General features: G+C 40.5%; 1 protein-coding gene across 1 annotated transcript in view; it reads right to left on the bottom strand.

Moving 5' to 3' along the window:
- Window positions 1-1,414: 1,414 nt before the first annotated feature.
- The window catches only part of LOC134489285 (inter-alpha-trypsin inhibitor heavy chain H4-like), a 32,606-nt gene continuing 11,886 nt past the window's right edge, over window positions 1,415-22,134 (bottom strand). The window contains exons 10-21 of the mRNA XM_063291883.1: window positions 21,595-21,776; window positions 21,278-21,460; window positions 20,606-20,745; window positions 20,178-20,323; window positions 18,977-19,021; window positions 18,806-18,883; window positions 10,439-10,540; window positions 8,373-8,492; window positions 7,438-7,609; window positions 5,236-5,390; window positions 2,364-2,442; window positions 1,415-1,563 (exon numbers count right to left, since the gene is read on the bottom strand). Of these exons, the coding sequence (XP_063147953.1) occupies window positions 1,488-1,563; window positions 2,364-2,442; window positions 5,236-5,390; window positions 7,438-7,609; window positions 8,373-8,492; window positions 10,439-10,540; window positions 18,806-18,883; window positions 18,977-19,021; window positions 20,178-20,323; window positions 20,606-20,745; window positions 21,278-21,460; window positions 21,595-21,776 (1,478 nt within the window). The 3' untranslated portion in view covers window positions 1,415-1,487. The remainder of the gene's footprint in view (window positions 1,564-2,363; window positions 2,443-5,235; window positions 5,391-7,437; window positions 7,610-8,372; window positions 8,493-10,438; window positions 10,541-18,805; window positions 18,884-18,976; window positions 19,022-20,177; window positions 20,324-20,605; window positions 20,746-21,277; window positions 21,461-21,594; window positions 21,777-22,134) is intronic.

The raw sequence follows: 22,134 nt of genomic DNA, 5'->3' as shown, positions 1-22,134 counted from the left end.
GCAGAGACATCACACTGACAACAAAGGCCCGCATAGTTAAAGCAATGGTGTTCCCCGTAGTAACATATGGCTGCGAGAGCTGGACCATAAGGAAGGCTGAGAGAAGGAAGATAGATGCTTTGGAACTGTGGTGTTGGAGGAAAATTCTGAGAGTGCCTTGGACTGCAAGAAGATGAAACCAGTCCATCCTCCAGGAAATCAAGCCAGACTGCTCACTTGAGGGAATGATATTAAAGGCAAAACTGAAATACTTTGGCCACATAATGAGAAGACAGGACACCCTGGAGAAGATGCTGATGCTGGGGTGAGCGGAGGGCAAAAGGAAGAGGGGCCGACCAAGGGCAAGATGGATGGATGATATTCTAGAGGTGACGAACTCATCCCTGGGGGAGCTGGGGGTGTTGACGACCGACAGGAAGCTCTGGCGTGGGCTGGTCCATGAAGTCACGAAGAGTCGGAAGTGACTAAACAAATAAACAACAATTTCTTCCTGGGGGAGGGTGCAATCTTAAATTCATGGTTATCTTTCTCTGGCAGGAGAAGTATCTGGGTACCTTCAATGATCCTGAGAGCAGCAGAATCACGTATTGCATAATTAAAGCCACACATTGCTGGTACTGTAAACAGGCAGTAAATATATCTTTGGCTAGAGCACTGGCAGAAAAACAAATACGATTAAGAACTGAAACACTGCTACTTCTCTCCAGGTGGCCAGCAATCTTGACAATATCAGAACTGAAAGGTAAGACTGGAGCTACATTGCTACTGTTAAGGAAACCCCTTCGTTTCTCGGCTCTTGCCTTTTTGGCATGTTTTGCGGGGAAGGGCATTTTAAATTCTTTTTTATAATATAGTATCTGCTTTGATAATACATTTGCAAGAAAACGTGTAACTTACCTTTGATAGCAAATTGTGAAACTACATTTTAGAATGTTTTGAGAAAAATTAGAATAGGCAATATTTTGTTATTTTGAAATTACCATTTGTTCAGCAGGAAGTAGCATAATGGGTCACTGTAAGTAATTATATGCATTTATATAATCTAATGCAGAATCATTACATTAATTGCCTGGAAACTCAGCCCAATACTCCTCTTTTTGAATTATTTATTAAACTGGCTAGATGTCACTATTGTTATCATTATGACAAATAATTATGTTTATTATTAAGTCAATAAGGAAATTTAGATTGATTTGGAACGTTATGATAAGTATACTATTTTGAACTAAATAACAGCTCAAAAAAGGATAAAACTTCTTAGTACAGACAAGAATAGGCTTTTTTTTCCTTAGAAAGCAAAGTAAGTTCTTTGTATTTAGGTTTCCATGATGTACCGAGTTTTATGGAGGTAACAGTTTCATTCAATAACTCTTATGCCCATAACCTAATTAAACTGAGTTAAACTGAAAAAGAGTGGGGGATTTTATGCCATTTAATAAAATCACGGACAGTAAACAATAACAGTCCTCTGCTGTTAAGTCTGTTCTTTAAGGATTTATATTCAGTGACCAGCAGGTAACTTCAGTTTTACTCGATCCAGTTCTATAATCCTTCTTACGCATCCTGAAAAATAGAAAAAGAGAAGTGTTAAGTAGTGGCATTATTACTGACAAAAGCTGTATCCAGCCATAAACCACCTTTAGCTTTGTATTATTGTCTAGTTAGCTTATTTGCTTTGGTTTCCCTAGAATTGCAGTGAAGGGTCCACATAATTAGTTTTTGTTAAAAGGGACTTAACAGGAAGTTACAGTTATATTGAAAAGAAATTCACCCCAAATCAATGACATTTATCACCAAGAGGCACTATGTGACTGGCTTCATCCTTAATTGGGAATCCTCAGATACGGGTAGCTGGATATTGTTTTAGGGGGTTCAAGTAATATCTGATGACCCACATCTGAGGACTCCCAGTAAGAATAAAACCAGTTAGGTGATGCCTTCTGTTGGTCAGTGTAACTGAAAATACCACACAGGATATACACCGTGCAAAAATAGAAAAAATTCACACACCCCTGTCCAAAAGGTGGGGTGGAAGTCGTATAAAACACTGCACATGTCGGGGTGGCATAATGTAATGTCTGTATCTCTCTGCTCTGAGAGCTTAAGGGAAGGTGGACTGCATATGCCATTCTGATAGAGTTTCCAAAATGAATGAATGGATCATGACAAAAACTACATTTTATTTTCTAACCCTTTTCAAATTCTGCCTTTTTCCACAACTCTATCACCACTTGCATTCTCAAGTACATGATAAAAGCCAAGATCCAAAGGTCCAGGTAATTTTAGCCTAGAAAAAAAAAAGGCAGCAAAGATGGTTTATCAAGACTGAAAAAGTTGACCATTGGTTCAATGGTTTCTCTCACCTGATGGCTTTATGGAGCTGTCCCTGTACGATAATTTGGCCAGAACTTCTTTCAAAATTTGTGTTAGAGAAAAACTGACCTGGGGAACACAAATTGACATAAACCCACAATTACAATTTTTCATGTCATGACAGAATAGCCTAGACAATCCAGAGGCAGCTTACTTCCTGCTTAATTCTGTCATAGTTGATCTCTATTAAATATTTTCCCATTGCTTTTCTTTATGTAGTTATAATTAAATATTCATTCAGCATTCAATGCTGTGCACAGTCATTTTCTCTGAATTTTCCTAGTTGTATTAATAGCTTCAGACTGAGGCTGGACAATTTTCACTGGAAGGACATATATTGAAAGGGGTTAAAAACAATACCCCCCCCCCCATAACAACATCAGTATCACTTTCATTGTGCTTTTTCAGACAGCTCCTACATTTACCGGTTATGAACATTTCTGGAGTTTTAATGCACTACGGTGCTACAAGTTTGTGTGAAATCACTTTTCCATTCAGAAACCTTCATCCATTATCAATGGCTAGAGGTGTGCCATATCATTCACATATTCTTCTCCAAGAGCACCATAGACAGTGGAGGGAATGGATCTGGCTTTATCATCCATGAAGCAAGTCTCACATTTAAATGAAACATTCCACCAAGTAGCCTGCAGTCAAGTCCACTCACTTCTGTGCTGGTACTTAGTTGCAGAGTTTGGTTTGGATTTGCCTGCCCCACCTTGCATTGTTTCAAAATACCCCTAGTTCTATTTGAGACCTGAATTCAGATCTTGATTTGAAAATACAGATCTCCCATTGAGTCAGAGGCATACACAGAATGAGCAAATGACAAAAGCAGCATTCCACCATCACAATGCAAGCTCCACAATGTACATGCATTGTGATATCACATGCAGGTATGAGAAATGATAGCATGACATTGCTTTCATCATTTTGATGAAAGCCTTCAATACAGTAGATACCTCTGCTCTGACTGATGTTGGAAGCCAATAAATGTCTTTAACTTGGTCTTTTAAAAGATTTGCAAGACTGCTAGTCCCTTATTAGAGAATAAATCCTGCCAAATTTCACAGAAATAATTGCAGTGGTTTCTGTTATGGGCAACAAGAATATGTATTTATTTTATTCCAAATTTCAGGGGAATTATATTTTTCCCTTCTCTTCCATTTGTTGCTTGTTTGCCAATGTGAGTAAAAATAACAAACATTAATGTTACTTTTCTAGGCAAGAAACATTGAATATTTCAAGTGCCAAGAGTATGGAGCAAAGACTAATTAAAAGCAATGCAAGGCATTTTTGTTTTCTGCTCAATCGGGACCAAACTCACAGAGAGTACCAAAGGACAGGAGTAAATGATTGATGAGCAACAAACAGTTGCAGAAGTACTGGAGCATCCAGAATGTTCAATAAGCATGTCGTGTTGCATCTTCCAAGCTCCCACAAATTCCAAAAACAAACACACACTATTTCTAACCCTGGGAGGAAATTTCCAGCAGGCATTAGAACTGGCCTCTGATTTACTACATCAATATCTTTGTTACAAAACACTGTGATTGGGAAGGCTTGATCAAAAATAATAAATGTAAATAGAGGCAGAGTTTAAGTCACCAGATATATTTCTCCAGAGTGAGAAATGGAAAAGAAAGTGATATAGTCCTGTACCCCTTCCTTTTTCCTCACTCTGAAGAAATATGTGCTTCTATAGACATATTGCTGGTACTCTTCTGAATCACTAGAAAATTGGGGTGTGTGTGTTCAGATGGAACTCCACTCTAATTTGAATATCTCTCAAACTTATCTAAGGCCATTTTTATATGACTAGTTTTTATTCTCCCAACCCTCAGTTGGGAAATGCTGAGAACAAGGTATGAAATTCACTGCCATCCCGCTGATTCAGGTTCTGTACTCCATGCAAAATGGGAAGGAAAGAAAAAAAATGGCTCAGAAACTAATAAAATTCCTTGGTTTCATTTGGTGAAGCTACTAAGTCACCAACCTGACAATTCCTTTACAGAAGTGTAAACTCAGTAGGAGTTTTCCAGTTGAGAAACGAATTCACATTGTCTCAAACAGTGTTTCTTAACCTTGGCAGATTGAAGAAGTGTGGACTTCATCTCCCAGAATTCCTAAGCCAGCATGCTGGCTGGGGAATTCCAGGAGTTGAAGTCCATACATCTTCAAGTTGCCAAGGTTGAGAAAGACTGGTCTAGAAAACAAAAGCAAGCCCCCATCTTAACTTTTCAGCAGGTTCAGCTACATCACAGCTGAGGCAGTATTTGATCAACTCAGCTGTCCAACACAGCTGATTTCATGGGAGCTGTTTTCAAACTGATTCAGAATCCTCATGTGGAAGTGATTTAAATCTGTCTGACTTGGGTTTGGATTTGCCTATTTTTTGGTGCAAATTCCTAGTAGTGCCACATTCAAGTCTGACTGACACACTTGGGAAAAGATTTCCCAAAAAATTCTATAGCTATTCAGTCTTGGAACTGGTAGAGGTGGTACTACTGTTGCATGAAAGACTGCAAGATGGCATTCCTGTATAGTTACTTTGGGTTCTTACTTTTCCAGGACTTTAGTTATGGGATTTGTGTAAAAAAAAAAAACATTCAGGAAGAAGGCAAGGAAAAAGCACTTCCCTATTGCTGAGAAGAAAACCACACGGCTATGTTCATGAAATCACCAGGAGTCAAATTTGATTCAAGGGCATCTGTATCTTTCTAATGCTAATCCACCTCAAAATGTTATCGCAAATACTAGCAAGATAATGTGGATAAAACGCTTTGTGGATCCTGTGATGCTATTGAAAAGCCAAATTTAATTCCAAATTGTATTAGTCTACAGCAGTAATTAAATACTTACCAAAAAGTCCAGTAACTTGGTTAGAAAAATAATCACTATCCTCAAAGTACAATCCAAGGCAATCAAGTGGGGGAGGTATATGGAAAATTTTGGTTACAATGTTGTCTGGTCCTGACAGAAAGAGACTTTCTCCACTTGTAAGTATAATTTTTAGCCTAAGAAGGAACACGTTGTGTTATTTTCTAATATTCCAAAATGTCACATTGTTGCAGTAATTTAATATCACCTGAATTACTCTTATTGGCAACCACAATTAAAAAAAACATATTTAAATGGATATTTGTTTCTTATTATATACCCCTTAGAGAGTCAGTCTGATGAAGTGGTTAAAGCACCAGGCTAGAAATGAGGAGACTGTGAGTGCTAGTCCCGCCTTAGGCACTGGGTGACCTTGGGCCAGTCACTCTCTCTCAGCCCTAGGAAGAAGGCAACGGCAAACCACTTCTGAAAAACCTTGCCAAGAAAACTGCAGGGACTTGTCCAGGAAGTCTCCAAGAATCGGACATAACTGTAACATGATATATATGTTATATGTATTTACCTGAAATATTTATATAGCTTGTTTCAGCACAACGGCCTTACAAGGTAGTTTCCAGAAAGAGATACAAATCATAGAAAATTAGAAAATGCCTATTCAAACAACACACCAAACGTGGTTTCTAATTGGTGTCCCTCCACTGATGGAAGGCATCTTCTTGTAACAGAAAGAAGGTGATTTTTCTAAAATTATCTTCTTCCCTATTTTCAGACCTACATCTCATACTTTTATTAAGGGGTCTTTAATCAGCTTATCTAGATGTGTGGCTGTAGGGAGAAAGCAAACAGCTGAACTGCTGCTCTCCCCATTTGTTTGATGGATATTTTGCATCAGTAAAGGGAATCAAATGACTATCCACCCCATTTTTTAAAAAAAATGAACAACAAATCTAGAAGTTATAGAAGGCAACAAGAAATACATATCTACAACTGACTTAAAAGCAATCAAAGAGAAATCAGAGTTCTATATAATTTGCCCTTATCAATTTGGAATTGTTTTCAGATGCCAGTTTAGGATTTCCATTCTCTCCTTATAATTACTTTCATGTGGCTATCAAACACCATGCACACGAAATTAAATCTAGAAGAACCACAGAAGAAAGGTGATAGAGCAGTAAATTCCAAGTACAGCCATCTGGATATATACTCAAGCAGGATGTTATATTAACACTGACGCTATGCTCAACATCTTTGAAAGCTGCTAATACATCAGAAGGATCTACACCATCATTCTGTTTCTGTCTCCATCATAGTTATACATCAGATTACCAAAGACAGTTTCAGTCCCCAATAAGGGCAGGAATCAGACTGAAAAGAAACTGATAATTTGGATCTTATTAAATGTCAGGAACTGGCATCATAAGTCTTTCTAATATCTTGCTAAGAACTGAAAAATCAAATATGGAATAATACCTTTTTCATGCCAGCTAGATTTAATTTGGCTTTATTTAAGAGAAGTAAAACCCCCACCTCTTTCCAAAGCAGAAGGGACTAAAGATTGCCACATGGAAGCATTAATCAGATTGGCTTTCAAGCTGATGGTCTAGCCAGAAGGGATACCATCTAAGCAATGGAACTCTAATCTCCAAATAATGTATTTATATTCTCAAACTATAAAAGTTCAAATACAGTATATCCATAACAAACTGACTAGATGGTGTACTGGCTGCATTAGTCTCCAATTCTGTCTTAATGCAGGAGTGTAAATTGGATGTGAGGAATTTTACTTGCAAATGCAGTTGCAACTGGTCACATTGGTTTACCCAGAGTTCTACTAACTATTTTCTGGGATTGTATAAATAACCGCATAACCCATCTTTAACAAGGCTGCATAGTGGCAGATTCCTAACAGAGTAGGCTGTCATAAGGGGTTTAAACTATATCACATTCTTTCTGAACAAGTGCTTTATATATTATGAAGGATCTATTACAGTAAAATGCTTTAAACCTATATGCATATATCCAAGGAGGGGAAAAAACCTCAAGCCCTAAATTAGGAGTTCAATATTCTTAATATTGCAGTCTGATATCCAAGCATTTTCATTTGGACATGCATTGTCTCTGTGAGGAGGGAAGGACACCTTTCACTCTGGCAGATTGAGCAAAAAGAGACCATGTCTTAGAAACTGGATTGTCTATAAAAGAAAACTAAAAATAGCAGTTTACCCTTCAATTGTTAAAGATTCCCTTTCTGTCCACACAAAAGAGTGTGTGGAGGCATTACTTTTCAGTATAATTCGTTCTGTTGACACCTTTATTTCCACGTTAAGCCTCGGATAGGTTATTTCAAACTCTGTAAAGTGTCTGTTTTCCCCAAGCTTGCCAGTCACTTGGATCCCTGAAAATATATTATGTAAAGGAATATTCAGGAAACATGTTAGTATTTGCCCAACATTCATCAGTACAAAAATAATTGCGGTGTAAACACAATGGGTAAAAACATCCAAATCTCACAAGAATGCTCTTTACTTAATTTTATTGCCAATTCAGTTGGCTGGAGCGCACTACCCTGTTTATCTTATTTACACTCAGAAGCTAAACTGAGTTTGACCCAATTAGGATTTAGATGGGAGACCACCATAAAACCCCAGGGTTATTGGCTAGACAGGGAAGCCATCTACAACTACAGCTACATCTATCTACATCCACCTCCTGGAGGAAGGCATGTGAACATGTCCATGAAGTCCACCAGCAGTCAAGTTCAGTTTGAAGGTGACTTTAGTTACACTACACAAATAAACAGTACCACAAAAACTGTCTTTCTCTAGGTAGCTAACCTTTCAGCCAAGCATTTATCCATCATGCCAACACTACTAAACATTTTTTGTATCTGTGTAGCACATATAAGACAGGGCAATCGATATAGAAATCCTCAACATTTAAAATAAATATCACAACCTATGGACTTAAAACTAAGAAAAGTCAATACACCCACATATACTGTACATATTGGAATCTGCAACATGTTACAATGCAGTTGTCTGAAATGAGATGAAAAGTACAAAAACAAGAATCAGAAAAGAACAGATTTTCATAGATTGTCACAAGGAAAACATTCTCGTAGAACTTTGAATACTCAAATCTTTATGGGAAGCACATACCTTTCTCTGCATCAGACAGCAGATTTAAGGGTGTTTGCGACTGCCCACTAAGAGTTAAACAAACTGAAACATTTTCACTAGACAGCTGCAAAAGGAAGTGGGGATATGAAGTCCTGCTTTCTAGAAAAAAAAAGTAATTATTAATACGTCTTTTGCATTGATTTATGGAATCATCCAAGATCCTTAATACCTCAACCTAGTTTTATGGCAGGCAAAATTCAGCTAGATTATAATTAGTGTGAACAGCAGGCTGCAAAAGGATTCAGTTCACTACGTGTTAATTGGCAAAGCTATGCAGTTCTTCAAGGGAGTCCTTTGTTTCATCAAATTTCCAAGCACAGCACCCCAAAAGCAATCTCAGGAGCCTTCACCAGTAGCAACAATAGCTTGTTAGTGAGCTGACGTGGTCAGCGTAGGCTAGAGTGACCATATGTCCTTTATTTCAGAGAACTGTTCTTTAGATTTATTTAATTAGATTGTGTATTTTCTTGGTTTTCCTCTTGAATGTTCCTTTGTAAAGCAAAGTTATAAACATAAACATTTTTTTTAATCCTTATGAACCTTTTTCAAATTTGCCCCTTTTTCATGTTTGTCCTTTATTTTTTCCAAGAAAATATGGCACTGTAGCTTAGGCCCATGCTGCACTTACGGAGTGAAAGCAGTTGAAGAAGTAGCAAACTGGCAGCCTCAATTGCTCTTGCTCTGCGGTATTTATGCAGTAGATTAAATACATCATTTGAGGGGCTTTAGAAGGACATGTGGTTTTTGCACTGTGAGACTGATATTATTCTTATAATTAATAACACCTAACTTCTTTCAGGTTAATGAAGTATAGGTTCATCACTTGTCGTCCCCCCCTCACAGAGCGGAGAGATTGCTTAAACAAGCAAGGGAGAGAAAAGAAAAAAGAAAAAAACAACCAATCTCTTTACACAATCTCTTCTGTGTCTGACCAATTTTTTTCTCCTGCCCCCCCACCCCCGAGTGGAGATTAAAAGAGAATAAGCAGGCACACAATGGGGAATACACTGGCTATTTGCCTAGTGTGTTCAGGGCTGCCGGCACCAGTGCATTCCTTTTGATGTGTATTCCCTGTTGTGTGCCTGCTTGGTCTGTTTAATCCCTTCCTCTCCAATGAAGGTAAATACAAACATTATTTCCCTTCTTGCTAATTATCCCAGTGCTGAGGTGAACATTTCAAAGGGCAGGGGAGTGGAGCAAACAAAAGGGAAAGGTGTGAAACTGATTAATCTTGTCAGTTACAGGCAGCAGCTGCCAGCCAGCTATCCCAGCACCAGGGTAAGCATTCCAAAGGGAGGGGGAAGGGGGAAAAGGGAAGCACAGTCACAGTCATGTGTTTTCCCACTTAGCGACCATTTCATTTAATGGCAGAGCTGCTGGTCCCAATTGTGGTTGCTAAATGAGGACTACCTGAAGTTACTATTTAATTTTACATATACTGCTTAAGAAGGACAGTTTATTAGCTTGGCCTAATGCTTTAAATCAGGAGTTCTTAAACCAGTGTTTCTCAGTCTCAGCAACTTTAAGATGTATGGATCAACTCCATGCTGGGTGGGGAATTCTGGGAATTGAAGTCCACACATCTTAAAGTTACAGAGATTGAGAAACACTGTCTTAAGCTGTGAGTCATGATTCAGGGGTGGTAGATATTGCAAAATATTTTTAAATCGTTTCAGGCTGGCAGCCGAGTTCAGACTTTGAGTATTACTAAACTTAAACTGGTTTCCTTCTGCTTCTTTTTCTTATCCACTGCCCAGATGATATTGTATTCTTTCAATTATTATTTATGTAATGCTGTGTTCTTTCAGGATAATTTTTTTATACTAACATGTCTATTTATTTTACAAAATGACTGAATTTATTGTATGTCAAAAAGGTTGATCCAAGTTTTGTAATTTGCCTTAATACAAATGCAAGTCATGTTTGGACTGGGGTTCTAACCCAGCTGAAATGGGCAAAAGTCTCTATCTGCACAGTAGAACCATAGATACCTATTGATCACATCACAATCAATTTTTGGATATGGGCAATTCACTGATGCTGACCATGATCTCTTGATTTTGGCTTTCTTAGGAAATGTACGTATGCCCTTGCAGTCTCTGATGTCTTGGCAACATGGCGGACTGCTGAATTTGAGGTTGGATGATCTGCAAAAATGTACATATTAATGAAGCTCACTCATTTTTCCCATTTGCTTTTATCTGATACGTAGAATAACATTTCATTATTGAAAATAAGAATTATATTTCTTACCCAATCCTAATCCCAGTTTTACTCAAGGTAGGGAGAGCCCCCCCCCAAACTTTATTAATTTAGGGGAATATGTTATCACAGTGTTTGAGAAGCCCTGCTTTAAATGTATAAATATATACTTTTAATAAGTATATCACACAAATTTGCAGAGAAGGTACTAAAATCAAATTAAGGCATACAGGTTGTCCTTGCTTACTGACTGCCTCATTCAGTGATCAAGTTATGATGGTGCTGAAAAGGATATCTTTATGACCAATGTCCACATTTATGACCTTTGCGGTATCCCTCAGTCACGTGATTGCCATTACAGTCAGTATGCGTTGTCCTGTGCCTGACCTGTTTTTTTTTTCTCCCTTGCAGAGTGGAGAGATTGAATATGGAGGGATTACAAGAGACTAAGCAGGCAATATGGGGAATACACATCAAAGAAATGCAATGGCACTGGGAGGGTGCTACACAAACAGTATTTTGCAAAATGTATTCCCCATTGTGTGCCTGCTTACTCTTTCGTAGTCCCTTCCACTTCAATATCTCCATTTTACAAAGGCGGGGGGACAGGTCAGGCACAGGAGAGATTGGCTACATAAATTGCTTGTTGTTTGCCCCTGCCCCTCCATCACAGAGTGGAGAGATTGGAGAGGAAGGGATTGCAACAGAGTAAACAGGCACACAATGAGGAATACACCAGGCTGCTTGCATAGGATGCTGAGAGCTCCCATCCCCAGGAGCCACCACATTCCTTTTGATGTGTATTCCCCATTGTGTGCCTGCTTACTCCCTTGTAATTCCCTTCCTCTCCAATGAGTATAAATACAAATATTATTCCCTTCTTGCTAATTATCCCAGAACCCAACTGGGGTGAGCATTCCAAAGGTTGGGGGAGTGGGGAAAAGGAAAGCACAGTCATGGCCACATGATTTCCCACTTAGAGACCACTTCACTTAACAACAGAGCTGCCAGTCCCAATTGTGGTAGCTAAACCAGAATCTAATAACACTACTGACTGGTGAAACACCTAGCAGCCACTTTAGAATAGTCCCAGTTAGAAGAAACAATTTACATCCTTTTCAAATTAGTTTAAAGTAAATTATTACAATTACAGGGATCATCTGGATTCCAAGGGCAAGCAGCTTTTGAAGTTGAAGTCCCTGTAAAATCTTGAATAGTTTTGCATACTTTCACAGAGAGTTTGTAAAGTTTCCAAAATGCCAGAACATCCAAGACAGGAAACTAGTACCCCTCTGCAACTACAGTAAGTCGAACATTTATATCATCATGCGCACCAGCTTCAGTGCTGGGTTGAAATCTGATGAAATTTTACTGTGGCTAACATCATCCTCTCCTGTTTTTGATTGTTTTCGATAGTTTTTAACAATGAATGTTTTTATTATATTTATTGGTTTTTAATTAAGTGTTGTGTGCTACCCAGAGTCACTTTTCTGTGAGATGGGTGGCTATACAAATTTGATCAATCAATCAATCACTCAATCACCAAAATGAATCTTGCAGGAGAGGCTGGCCTGAGAATTTCCTTGTTATTCAAGGGACAGAATTCCTTGCTATACCCTCACTTAATAATGGAATATGGCTGTTTGCACAGGTAAAATACTTGTCATGGCCTTTTCATGTCTAAAGTGGTGTTGAGAAGCAACTTTTAATGGAGTCTTGGTTAAGCCAAATCTGGGGAGAGAAAAATATTTATGTATTTATAAGACACCTCTAAAGTAGGTTTTCGGGATCTTATATGCTGTTCAAATTGAGAATGAATAATTGTCATGATCACCGTTGCGATGCTTGTGACATCGCAATGGCTCACATAACAATACAGGGAAATGGGTACCAGGCGGATTAAGGGAAAAGGCAATTAGCTAACAAAAGAGAGCAACAGGTGCTGGCAACAAAGTATCGACTCTAGCCGGAGGCATGGAAGAGAGAGATACAATGTTGCAAAGAAGGTAATTGACAAGACCAGACCACAAGGCGTGTCCGAGCTGTCAAAAGATTACGAACCTGATCGCCCGGCAATGAACCATCACCGGCCGGGAAAACAGTCAAGGAAACGCCCGAGGCACAGGAGGGGCTCCACGACCCCTCACCTACCGGCAATGGAACCGACGGGGCTCGGGGCACCCCCGGAGTAAGAAGGGGTGGAGCGCTGACCGGCGCGGGCTATTTAAATCCCGTTCCAGCGCGCTCCACTCACTCTCAGCTTTTCTAAGGGCATGCATTCTATACTCAAATAAAACCAGAACCTAAGCCTACACTAGTGTCTGTGGTTTTACTGGGTAGCAGGCAGAGCCTGACATAAAGCTGAGAGTCACCAAACCAAAATCGCCAAGCTCCACCTCTCGAGGAAATTCTCGGAGACAGAGAGGCGCTGGCACATATGGGAAAAGGAAGCGTTTGCGGTTAAAGCAGCGCTGGAGGCTTGGCAGCACCTTTTGGAAGGGCCGACTTGCCCGTTTGAGGTCTGGACAGACCACCGCAACCTCGAGGTGCTCTGTACGCCCTGGTGCCTCAGTCCCAAGCAAATACGATGGGCTCAGTTCTTCAGCTGGTTCAACTGCCAGCTGAAGTTCATACCAGGCAAAAAGAACTTCCTGGCAGATGCATTCTCCCGACTACCCCAGGATGCGGAGCCTATCTCCGACATTGTAGGGATGGTGCTTTCCGATTCCCAGCTGGGTATGGCAGCGGTCACCCGGGGTCGCGCTCGGGGACAGCCTGCCCCCCCCCCCACGAACAACTACGACGCAACCCGCCCCTAGACGCAGGCAACCTCTAATACCAGGGGGGCTATGGGCAGATTTCATAACGGCATTGAAATCTGACCCCTGGCTCCTCGCCAACCCCAACAAGGTCACCATGGACCAGGACCTTGCATGGGCGGAGGGAAGGCTATATGTACCCAACTCACAACGGCAGGCGATCCCCAACAGATCGCATGACAGCAAACAGGCTGGCCACTTCGGGTTCCTGAAAACCCTACACCTGGCTCGGAGACAGTTTTGGTGGCCCTTGCTGAGGAAGGACGTCAAGACGTATGTGGCATCCTGCCCAGTGTGCGCTATGGCCAAGCGACCGGCTGGCAAATCCCAGGGGCTACTACAACCCGTAGCTGAACCCTCCCGCCCGTGGGATGAAATCTCAATGGACTTCATAGTAGACTTACCGCCCAGCCAAAAGAAAACGGTCATTTGGGTGGTAAAAGACTACTTTTCAAAACAAGCGCATTTCATCCCCTGCGCCTCGATCCCGTCAGCCCAACAGCTGGTGAAACTGTTCCTAGTCCACGTGTACCGCCTACATGGATGCCCCTCCCTCTTGGTGACCGATAGGGGCACACAACTTACCTCGAGGTTTTGGCGGGCTTTTTTGAAACTGATAGGTACCCAGCATGCCCTGTCAACCTCCTGGCATCCCCAGACGGACGGATCCACAGAAATCCTTAATGCCACACTGGAGCAATTCCTCCGCTCCTACATAAACTATCACCAAGACGACTGGGTAGACCTCCTCCTGTTTGCAGAGGTCACATACAACAATGCGATACATCAAAGCACCGGAAAAAAACCCTTTGGGGTGGTGTCAGGTTGAGAGTTTGTCCCCATCCCTGAACTACCTCAGCCTCCGTCCCCAACAGTGGCCGCCTGTGATTGGGGTGAGAAAATCGCAGATTCCTGGCCGGTCATCAAGGACGCGCTTAAAGAGGCACAAACAGCGTACAAATCACAAGCGGACAAACACCAGCACCAGCAACCAACATTTCAGGTGGGGGACATGGTGTATCTATCCACCAGATTCATAAAATCGCCGCAACCGTCAAAGAAGCTGGCCCCCAAGTTTGCACTTGGACCTGCCCCATAATCTAAAGAGACTGCACCCAGTATCTCACTGCAGCTTACTCAAGCCGGCAAGTGATCCCTCCTGGTGGCACCCACGCACGCCCCCCCCCCCCACCAGTGATGATAGACGGGCAGCAACACTTCGAAGTAAAGGAGGTGCTTGACTCCTGCAAGCGGCGGGGCTCCCTCCAATACCTTGTAAAGTGGAAACACTTTCCACACCCTGAGTGGGTCGCTGCCCATGATGTCCAGGCTCCCGACCTGATCCGCACCTTCCACACCGCCTACCCCTCCAAACCCGCAGCTTAACCTTCCCGAAGCGGGGCAGTATGTCATGATCACCATTGCGATGCTTGTGACATCGCAACAGCTCACATAACAATACAGGGAAATGGGTACCGGGCGGATTAAGGAAAAAGGCAACTAGCTAACAAAAGAGAGCAACAGGTGCTGGCAACAAAGTATCGACTCTAGCCGGAGGTGCGGAAGAGAGAGATACAATGTTGCAAAGAAGGTAATTGACAAGACCAGACCACGAGGCGCACTCGAGCTGTCAAAAGATTACGAACCTGATCGCCCGGCAATGAACCATCACCGGCCAGGAAAACAGTCAAGGAAACACCCGAGGCACAGGAGGGGCTCCACGACCTCTCACCTACCGGCAATGGAACCAACGGGGCTCGGGGCGCCCCCAGAGTAAGAAGGGGTGGAGCGCTGACCGGCGCAGGCTATTTAAATCCCGTTCCGGCGTGCTCCACTCACTCTCAGCTTTTCTAAGGGCATGCATTCTATACTCAAATAAAACCAGAACCTAAGCCTACACTAGTGTCTGTGGTTTTACTGGGTAGCAGGCAAAGCCTGACAATAATTGGAAAATGGAAATTATTGCCACGTCAATAATTTAGTCAACTTTATGTCACACTCTTTATAAGGTGACAAAAATCTTGTCTAGGGGTCTCAAAATGGATAAATACAGGGCAAGCATGTGGATATATAATAATATGCATCCAGGTATCAAAATGGAGGCTACATTTGTGAGGCTAAGCCTGAGGATTGGGCTAGAGGTGTTGCCAATGCACTATCCTCCTAGTGGCATGGTGGCAGCACCCCTTTTTAAGCTCCTGGATCTCATTGCAGGGATGACTGTGGATTTGCTCAGGGTGTTAGTCCTAAATAATTTCAACCTTCCTTCCCTGACCTTTGATACTGTGAACCAAGCATTCTGCAGGGCCACCTGTGAGGCTTGGGAGTGGGAAGTACCATTTTTGTACTAGTTCCACTCCACCCTGAGATAGGGTCTATTTGGTGTTAACGGGACAGAAAAGGTCAAGACCATCAGGATCCCAATAAGGGGTGCTGTTCTCTTCCCCATCCTGTTTAATATACTGTATACATGAAGCCACTAGGAGGGGCCACAGAGTGAGGTATCGTCAATACATGTAGTCCTCATTTAATGACCACTCGTTCAGTGACTATTCAAAGTTACGATGGTGCTGAATGAGTGCTAGTTATAACTGATCTTCAAAGTTCCAGCTGTCCCAGCACCCCTGTAGTCACATGATTGCGATTGGGGCACTTGGCAACTGGCTTGCACTTAGGACAGTTGCAGTGTCCCACAGTCATGTGATCGCCATTTGAAACCTTCCCTAATGGCTTCCCACAAGCAAAGTCAAATGGGAAACTGGCAGGGAAGGTTGCAAGTCACTCTGGTAAGTTGCTTGCACCCTACCCTGCCTGGCAGCAGCACTCCTGGCCCTGCTGTGCTCCTGCTGCACCTCGCACAATGCCTTACCTGCCTGCCAGCCTGCTTGAAAACTGCCTGGAACTTGCTTAATGACTTGCAATCCTCGCTTAACAATAGCAACTGGGAGTGCCAGAATTGCCATTGCTAAGCAATGCAGTCATGTGACATCATGCTTTACGACCGTGTCGCTTAGTGACAGAAATTCTGGTCCCAATTACCTTTGTTAACCAAGCACTACCTGTATGATGATAGTTCCTAGCTATACATTTCCAAATGGGAGATGTGGTGGAAGTCTTAACTTAGTGCCTGGAAGCTGTAAGGCCTGGATGGGGAGAAAAGGCTCAGATTCAACCCAAGTAAGATGGAGTGGCTATTGGTTCAGAAGCCAATTAATTTGCTGGCGATCTCAATTTTGTCTCTTGATAGAGTTGTGCTTCCCTTGTCACAATCTGGGATTCATGGCTCCTGCTGAAAGAGCAGTTGGAGACCACAGCCAGGATGGCTTTGCCAAACTTTGACCGGTCAAGTCTGATCTCACCTGAAACAGGATAGTATGAAGATGGTCACTCATGCCCTTGTCACCTTGGGCCTGAATTACCACAATTCACTCCACATGGGGCTGCCTTTGAAGATCACCCAGAAACTGTAGCTGGTTCAAAATCCAGCAGCCTTGATGCTTACTGGACAATCAGAGTATTGTCACACAACACTGCTGTTACTGCATGGGTTATCAGTTTGTTTCTGAATGTAGTTCAAGGTGCTGGTTATCTCCTATAAAGCTCTTTTTGTCTCATAACGTAAGTATCTTAGAGACTGTCTGTCCCAAGTAAATTCTGTCTGCCCAACTCTGGGGAGTACAGAGCACCTCCTAAAGGATACCAGCTATCAGGATACATGACCAGTGTGGCATAGAGGTGGTGTTCTTTGGGGCTGCTGTCTTCCTTAGGAACACCTTACTACCTGTGGCAAAAATAGCACCATCCTTATGGCCTGCTGAACAATAATTAAGACCAGATTTTTTCCAAAAGGCTTTTGATGGTTAAGTAACTAGAGAATGATCCTCACCATTATTATTGTTTCATTACTATTTATTGTTATGGTTTTATTGGTTTTTCAAAATTGTGTTGCAATTTGTTATTGTGTTTGATTATTTCACATACTGCCTAGAGTACGTTTTATCAAACTTATAAATATATAAATAAATTTGCTCCAGTGATTGACAAAGATTTGAAAGCTCTGAGGTGGCTGCAGTGGGAGGCTGGGCCTGTAATTCTCTCTCTGCATTATATTACAATGCCCCAAAGAGTCATGTACTTTAAGGTGAAAGATTATACACCAGTGCTTGCAATAAAAAGCTAAATGTTTTGTTGGGTTTAATGAATCTCAGAGAATTTGAACTGGATCAGAGAAATGATACCAGAAGCACTCAGCTTTTTCCTCACCATGCATTTTCCCACACAAATTCAATCTAGCACAAGCCTTTCTTCTACCCCATATAAGGAATTCATATCTGGAACTTCTCATGGGGGGAAAATTAATTAAGGATTTGCTGTATATATTACTGCAATTTTTTTTTGTCCAACTGAGTCTAACAATGTAGAGATGATTAATTTTCAACAGTTTGGCCCCATTTCACTAATTTTCATATAATACAGTACAAATACAAAAATCAATAATAAACTTTTTTGGTGGATTTGAGTGCAGGAATATTTTAAAGCTGAGTATTTCTATCACTCTTTCCATGACCCTTCATTCTTCTACTCCCATCCCACCATTCACTCATATTCTAATCTAGACTGCCCCAGTCTGATGTAGTGGACTTTTATATCCCAGAAACCCAGCAGGGTCAGGAGAATGTCCACCCCGTACTGCCACTCCGTCCTTCGTCGCTACCTCTCATTCCCATCCTCTCCACCCTTCCTCTGCCAGATGTCTTTATTGCCCATTCCCAAATGTTGAATCCACCCCCCTCCTCACACACGCACACATTGATTACTCAGTAGATATCAAGAAATGTAATGATAAGGAATGATACACATGCCTGGAAAATAAACAAGATACATAGTATGCACATTCCTTCCATTCTATCATTCCGTGCTTATGTATCAGAAGTATTGTTTTAAAATAAAGATGATTATATGGCAGAAGTAACAGAGGAAAATGAAATTATTTCATTGTTTCAGTGTTGTAGAAACTGGAACGATTAGGATCCTAAATGAATGGATATATTTATAATGTGGTCTATGGCTTTAACCACACATTACTGAAATATGTAATTATTTGTAACATAACATAATATCTATGGAGTACTTTCATATCACTATTTCCGCATTTGTTGCATTTGTTACAAAAAAGTAACTTGTGTTGCAGAAAATGTCTTGCATTTTGTTTTGGATGTTTTAAAACATATATTCAGTAAAGTGTGTATTTCTTATTGAAATGACTTTTTACCTTTTATTACATTCTGAGAGGATGGCATGGGGGAGCCACTACTCAGCACTCCAGGCAACAGACTGAGCAAACTAACAGTCTGTACTGTAATCTTTGTGAGACTTAAGATGAAAAAATACCTGGGAACGCAGCTGAAGTTAAGAAAAGGTCGGCAGGAGTATTTCTAAGGACTCCAGAAGGAGCAGGCATTGGCACATCTATGAGAGAGTCCTACAGTTAGGTGGTTTTTATGATGGAGTAAGTTGTCAGAAATGAATATTGATACTATGTTTCTAGAATCAATTACACACCAAAGGATGGATCTCTCATTCCATGGTCCTGGAAATCCTCATTATCTAGACAAAGGAATAATGACAGAAGTAATATCAACTTTACTAAAAAGTGGCTTCATCTTCCATATATTTTCTACATTCACAACTACTAGAGCTGTCCCCCGGGGCTAAGGAAGGGAAGGTTGTGAATCTGTAATTTTTCTATCTAATCCTTCTGAGCAAATCATTTCATAACACTTGTACAATTTCATCATTTGGGGGAATCAAAACTTTTCAATAGGTCAGAACAATGCGAACCAATTTATTTTGTATCCCACTTTTATCTATTCTCTTTTCAAGGACTTTAGGGCAGTGTACATACTCATCCACCTCTGAGATTTTTGACAGTGAAAGATTGCAACTGTTTTGAAGTGGACCAGAAAGTTCTGTGGCTGAACAGAACTTAGATCCCCCTGTTTTAATGTGAAACACATCAGACATCCTACTAGCTCCCCAAATCATTTTGCAATCTAATTCAGAATTCTGAATCAAGAGACTTCAATGGCATTCTAATATTATGAGCTACAATCTGTCCCTAGATTATTTCATAGACCATAACCTAGGAATTTAGGAATGACTAAAGTGGCAAGACATGCAATGAAAATAACAAACAAAGCTTTAAGATGTAATCCTTCTGGTTTCCATTCCATTTATCAGTCCTAATTTTTTTTAAAAACGAATACAAGAAAATACTTGGTTTGAACAAAGAGTGGAAAACATGGATAGAACACAGTTCAGTTTTATATTGAAATAATCTAACATGTGAGTCAGTATTAAGGGAAAAGTATTTTTATCTCCACATGCATATGTTTCTAGAAAATCTAAAGAAAATGCAATTTATATATGCTAAAACCACAGTACAAAAAAGAAGATAAAAATAATGCTAGAAAATCTCAATCCTGTTTCATGGTAATCAATTAACACTTGAAAAAATATATTCTGTGTCCAGTGTGAACAACAGTGATACCTTTCCTATGCTCTCACTTATATTGTAATTATCATGATTATTATTTTTTATTTCAGAATTGTTAATCCATCCTGGCAACTCTTGCAGTTATCCTCAGAAGCACTGTCCAACTCATTCTTCTAGCAGTTGAATGAAATTCAGAAGACAAGGGAGTGGCCAACAATGTATTCTAATGCTTCTGCTGAACATAGAAAGGTGTCATGTGGGCTTTACCTGCTTCTCTTGGCTTGTTAGCCACTTCTTCAGCTTCTGGCTTAGTGACCACCATGGAAGTCATGGGTGTTACAAAGCTGTACTTCAGGGAGAGCTTTAATGCTTGGGTTTTCAGATTCTTTTGCTGTGCTGCTTCAGCCAAAACGCTAAAATACAGAGCATAAGTTCCACTGATTCTATATGTAATTCAGGGTTTTTTAAATAAAAAATTAATATGCCTCAGAAGTTTAAGATGTGGTTAGGAACATTCATATTCTCTCACTGAGACATAAAGTGAAACAAACTGAAGGACAAGATAGACTAAGAAGGAACCAAGAATGAACAGCATGCCTTTATGAACTCTGCGTACTTGAGGTAGTTATAATATTTAAAAAGAAAGTATTTTCTTTCAGTTACCCACCCAAAAAAGTACAAAGATGTTCACTTACGACTTTTCTAATAGTTGTTCAATTGTTAAGCAGGCCCATAATCTTTCAATGAAATCTCCAAATATATATTTCAGATGTTCAAACACTTGTGCTTTTTCTGTGACATTAGCATTTTCTTTCAGGGTCAAGTTGCTTCCGTGCTGAAAAATTGGGGAAGGGATCAGTTTGAGTTATTGATATAATACCCAATCTGAGCTTACATAACACCAGGTTCCATTCTGCCAAACATACTTGAAAGGAGAAGTCCTTTCTGTTTACTACCTTCAAGGAAGCAAATATTATAAACGTTAAAAATAAAGCACCGCAATGAAATGGTGAATTGCATGGTCAAGATGTTGTATTCCTTGGGCACATTTGCACAACATGGTGAAGGCAAAATCTGGCTTGACCTGCAAATGAGCCTCATAGCTATTCCTCTTGAGGGGCAGCTACAATCCTCTCATTGATGGTTTGTTTTAAGATTTCTCTATCATGAGATATGTAGCAGAGCAGCTTCACCTGTGTCTTTTGTACAGACACATATATACACTCCATTTTATCTTTTAAAAAAAACTTTGAAGGAAACATATTCTTACTAGTTTTCAGAACTTATCTGAAAACACAGTTCAGAATCTCATCTGTGAAACAAAGCTCTTACCCTTTTTCAATTAACAGTGGTTGCATAGTACTTACTGCCTGAGCTTTTACTTCCAAGGAAAAAATATCAATTTCATTGTTAAGTTTTCCAGCAACTACAATTTCAGAGCCCTCATAGAGCAACTTGAAATTATTCTGAGTGACTTCCTCTACAGCATTGCCAAGATAATTCATGTTAACCTCCTTCAGGATGGGAATAGCCACTTCGTTATAAAAGCCCTAGAATGAGACAAAAGGAAGAGAGAATCATGGGAAGTCATTGAATATTCCAGTCAGGAAAATTAAGATAATTTTTAGCATGCTATTGATTTGTTTCAAATAGATATTGACATGCTTTGATCATTGGTCCTTACCTGGAGCTGAAGGGCTGCATCTGAGTCCTCATATATACGTCGAGCAACTCCCCAATTGTCTAAGGCCATCTTCTCCAGGAAAGTGTAGCTTACATCAAATCCAAAGCCAAGGCAGTAGAGGAAATACTTTCCCTGATTGGCTTTCTTTATGTTTTTTTGTATTATGTTAGTGTTTGTTATACCTGTTATAAGTATGAAAACACACAGACACATACCAAATATTTTATTTATTTATTTATTTATTTATTTATTTATTTATTTATTTTCTATCCTGCCTTTATTATTTTTATAAATAATTCAAGGTGGGGAATATACCAAATACTCCTTCCTCCTCCTATTTTCCCCACAACAACGACCCTGTGAGGTGGGTTGGGCTGAGAGGGAGTGACTGGCCCAAGGTCACCCAGCCGGCTTTCGTGCCTCAGGCGGGACTAGAACTCTCCGCCTCCTGGTTTCTAGCCCGTTGCCTTAACTACTAGACCAAACTGGCTCTATGTAAACAAAGTAATATATGCATTACTTTGTTTTAAATTATTTATC

The sequence above is a fragment of the Candoia aspera genome, chromosome 2 (assembly GCF_035149785.1).
Source record: "Candoia aspera isolate rCanAsp1 chromosome 2, rCanAsp1.hap2, whole genome shotgun sequence".
Taxonomy (NCBI): domain Eukaryota; kingdom Metazoa; phylum Chordata; class Lepidosauria; order Squamata; family Boidae; genus Candoia; species Candoia aspera.
This window is presented reverse-complemented; position numbering and strand designations above follow the sequence as displayed.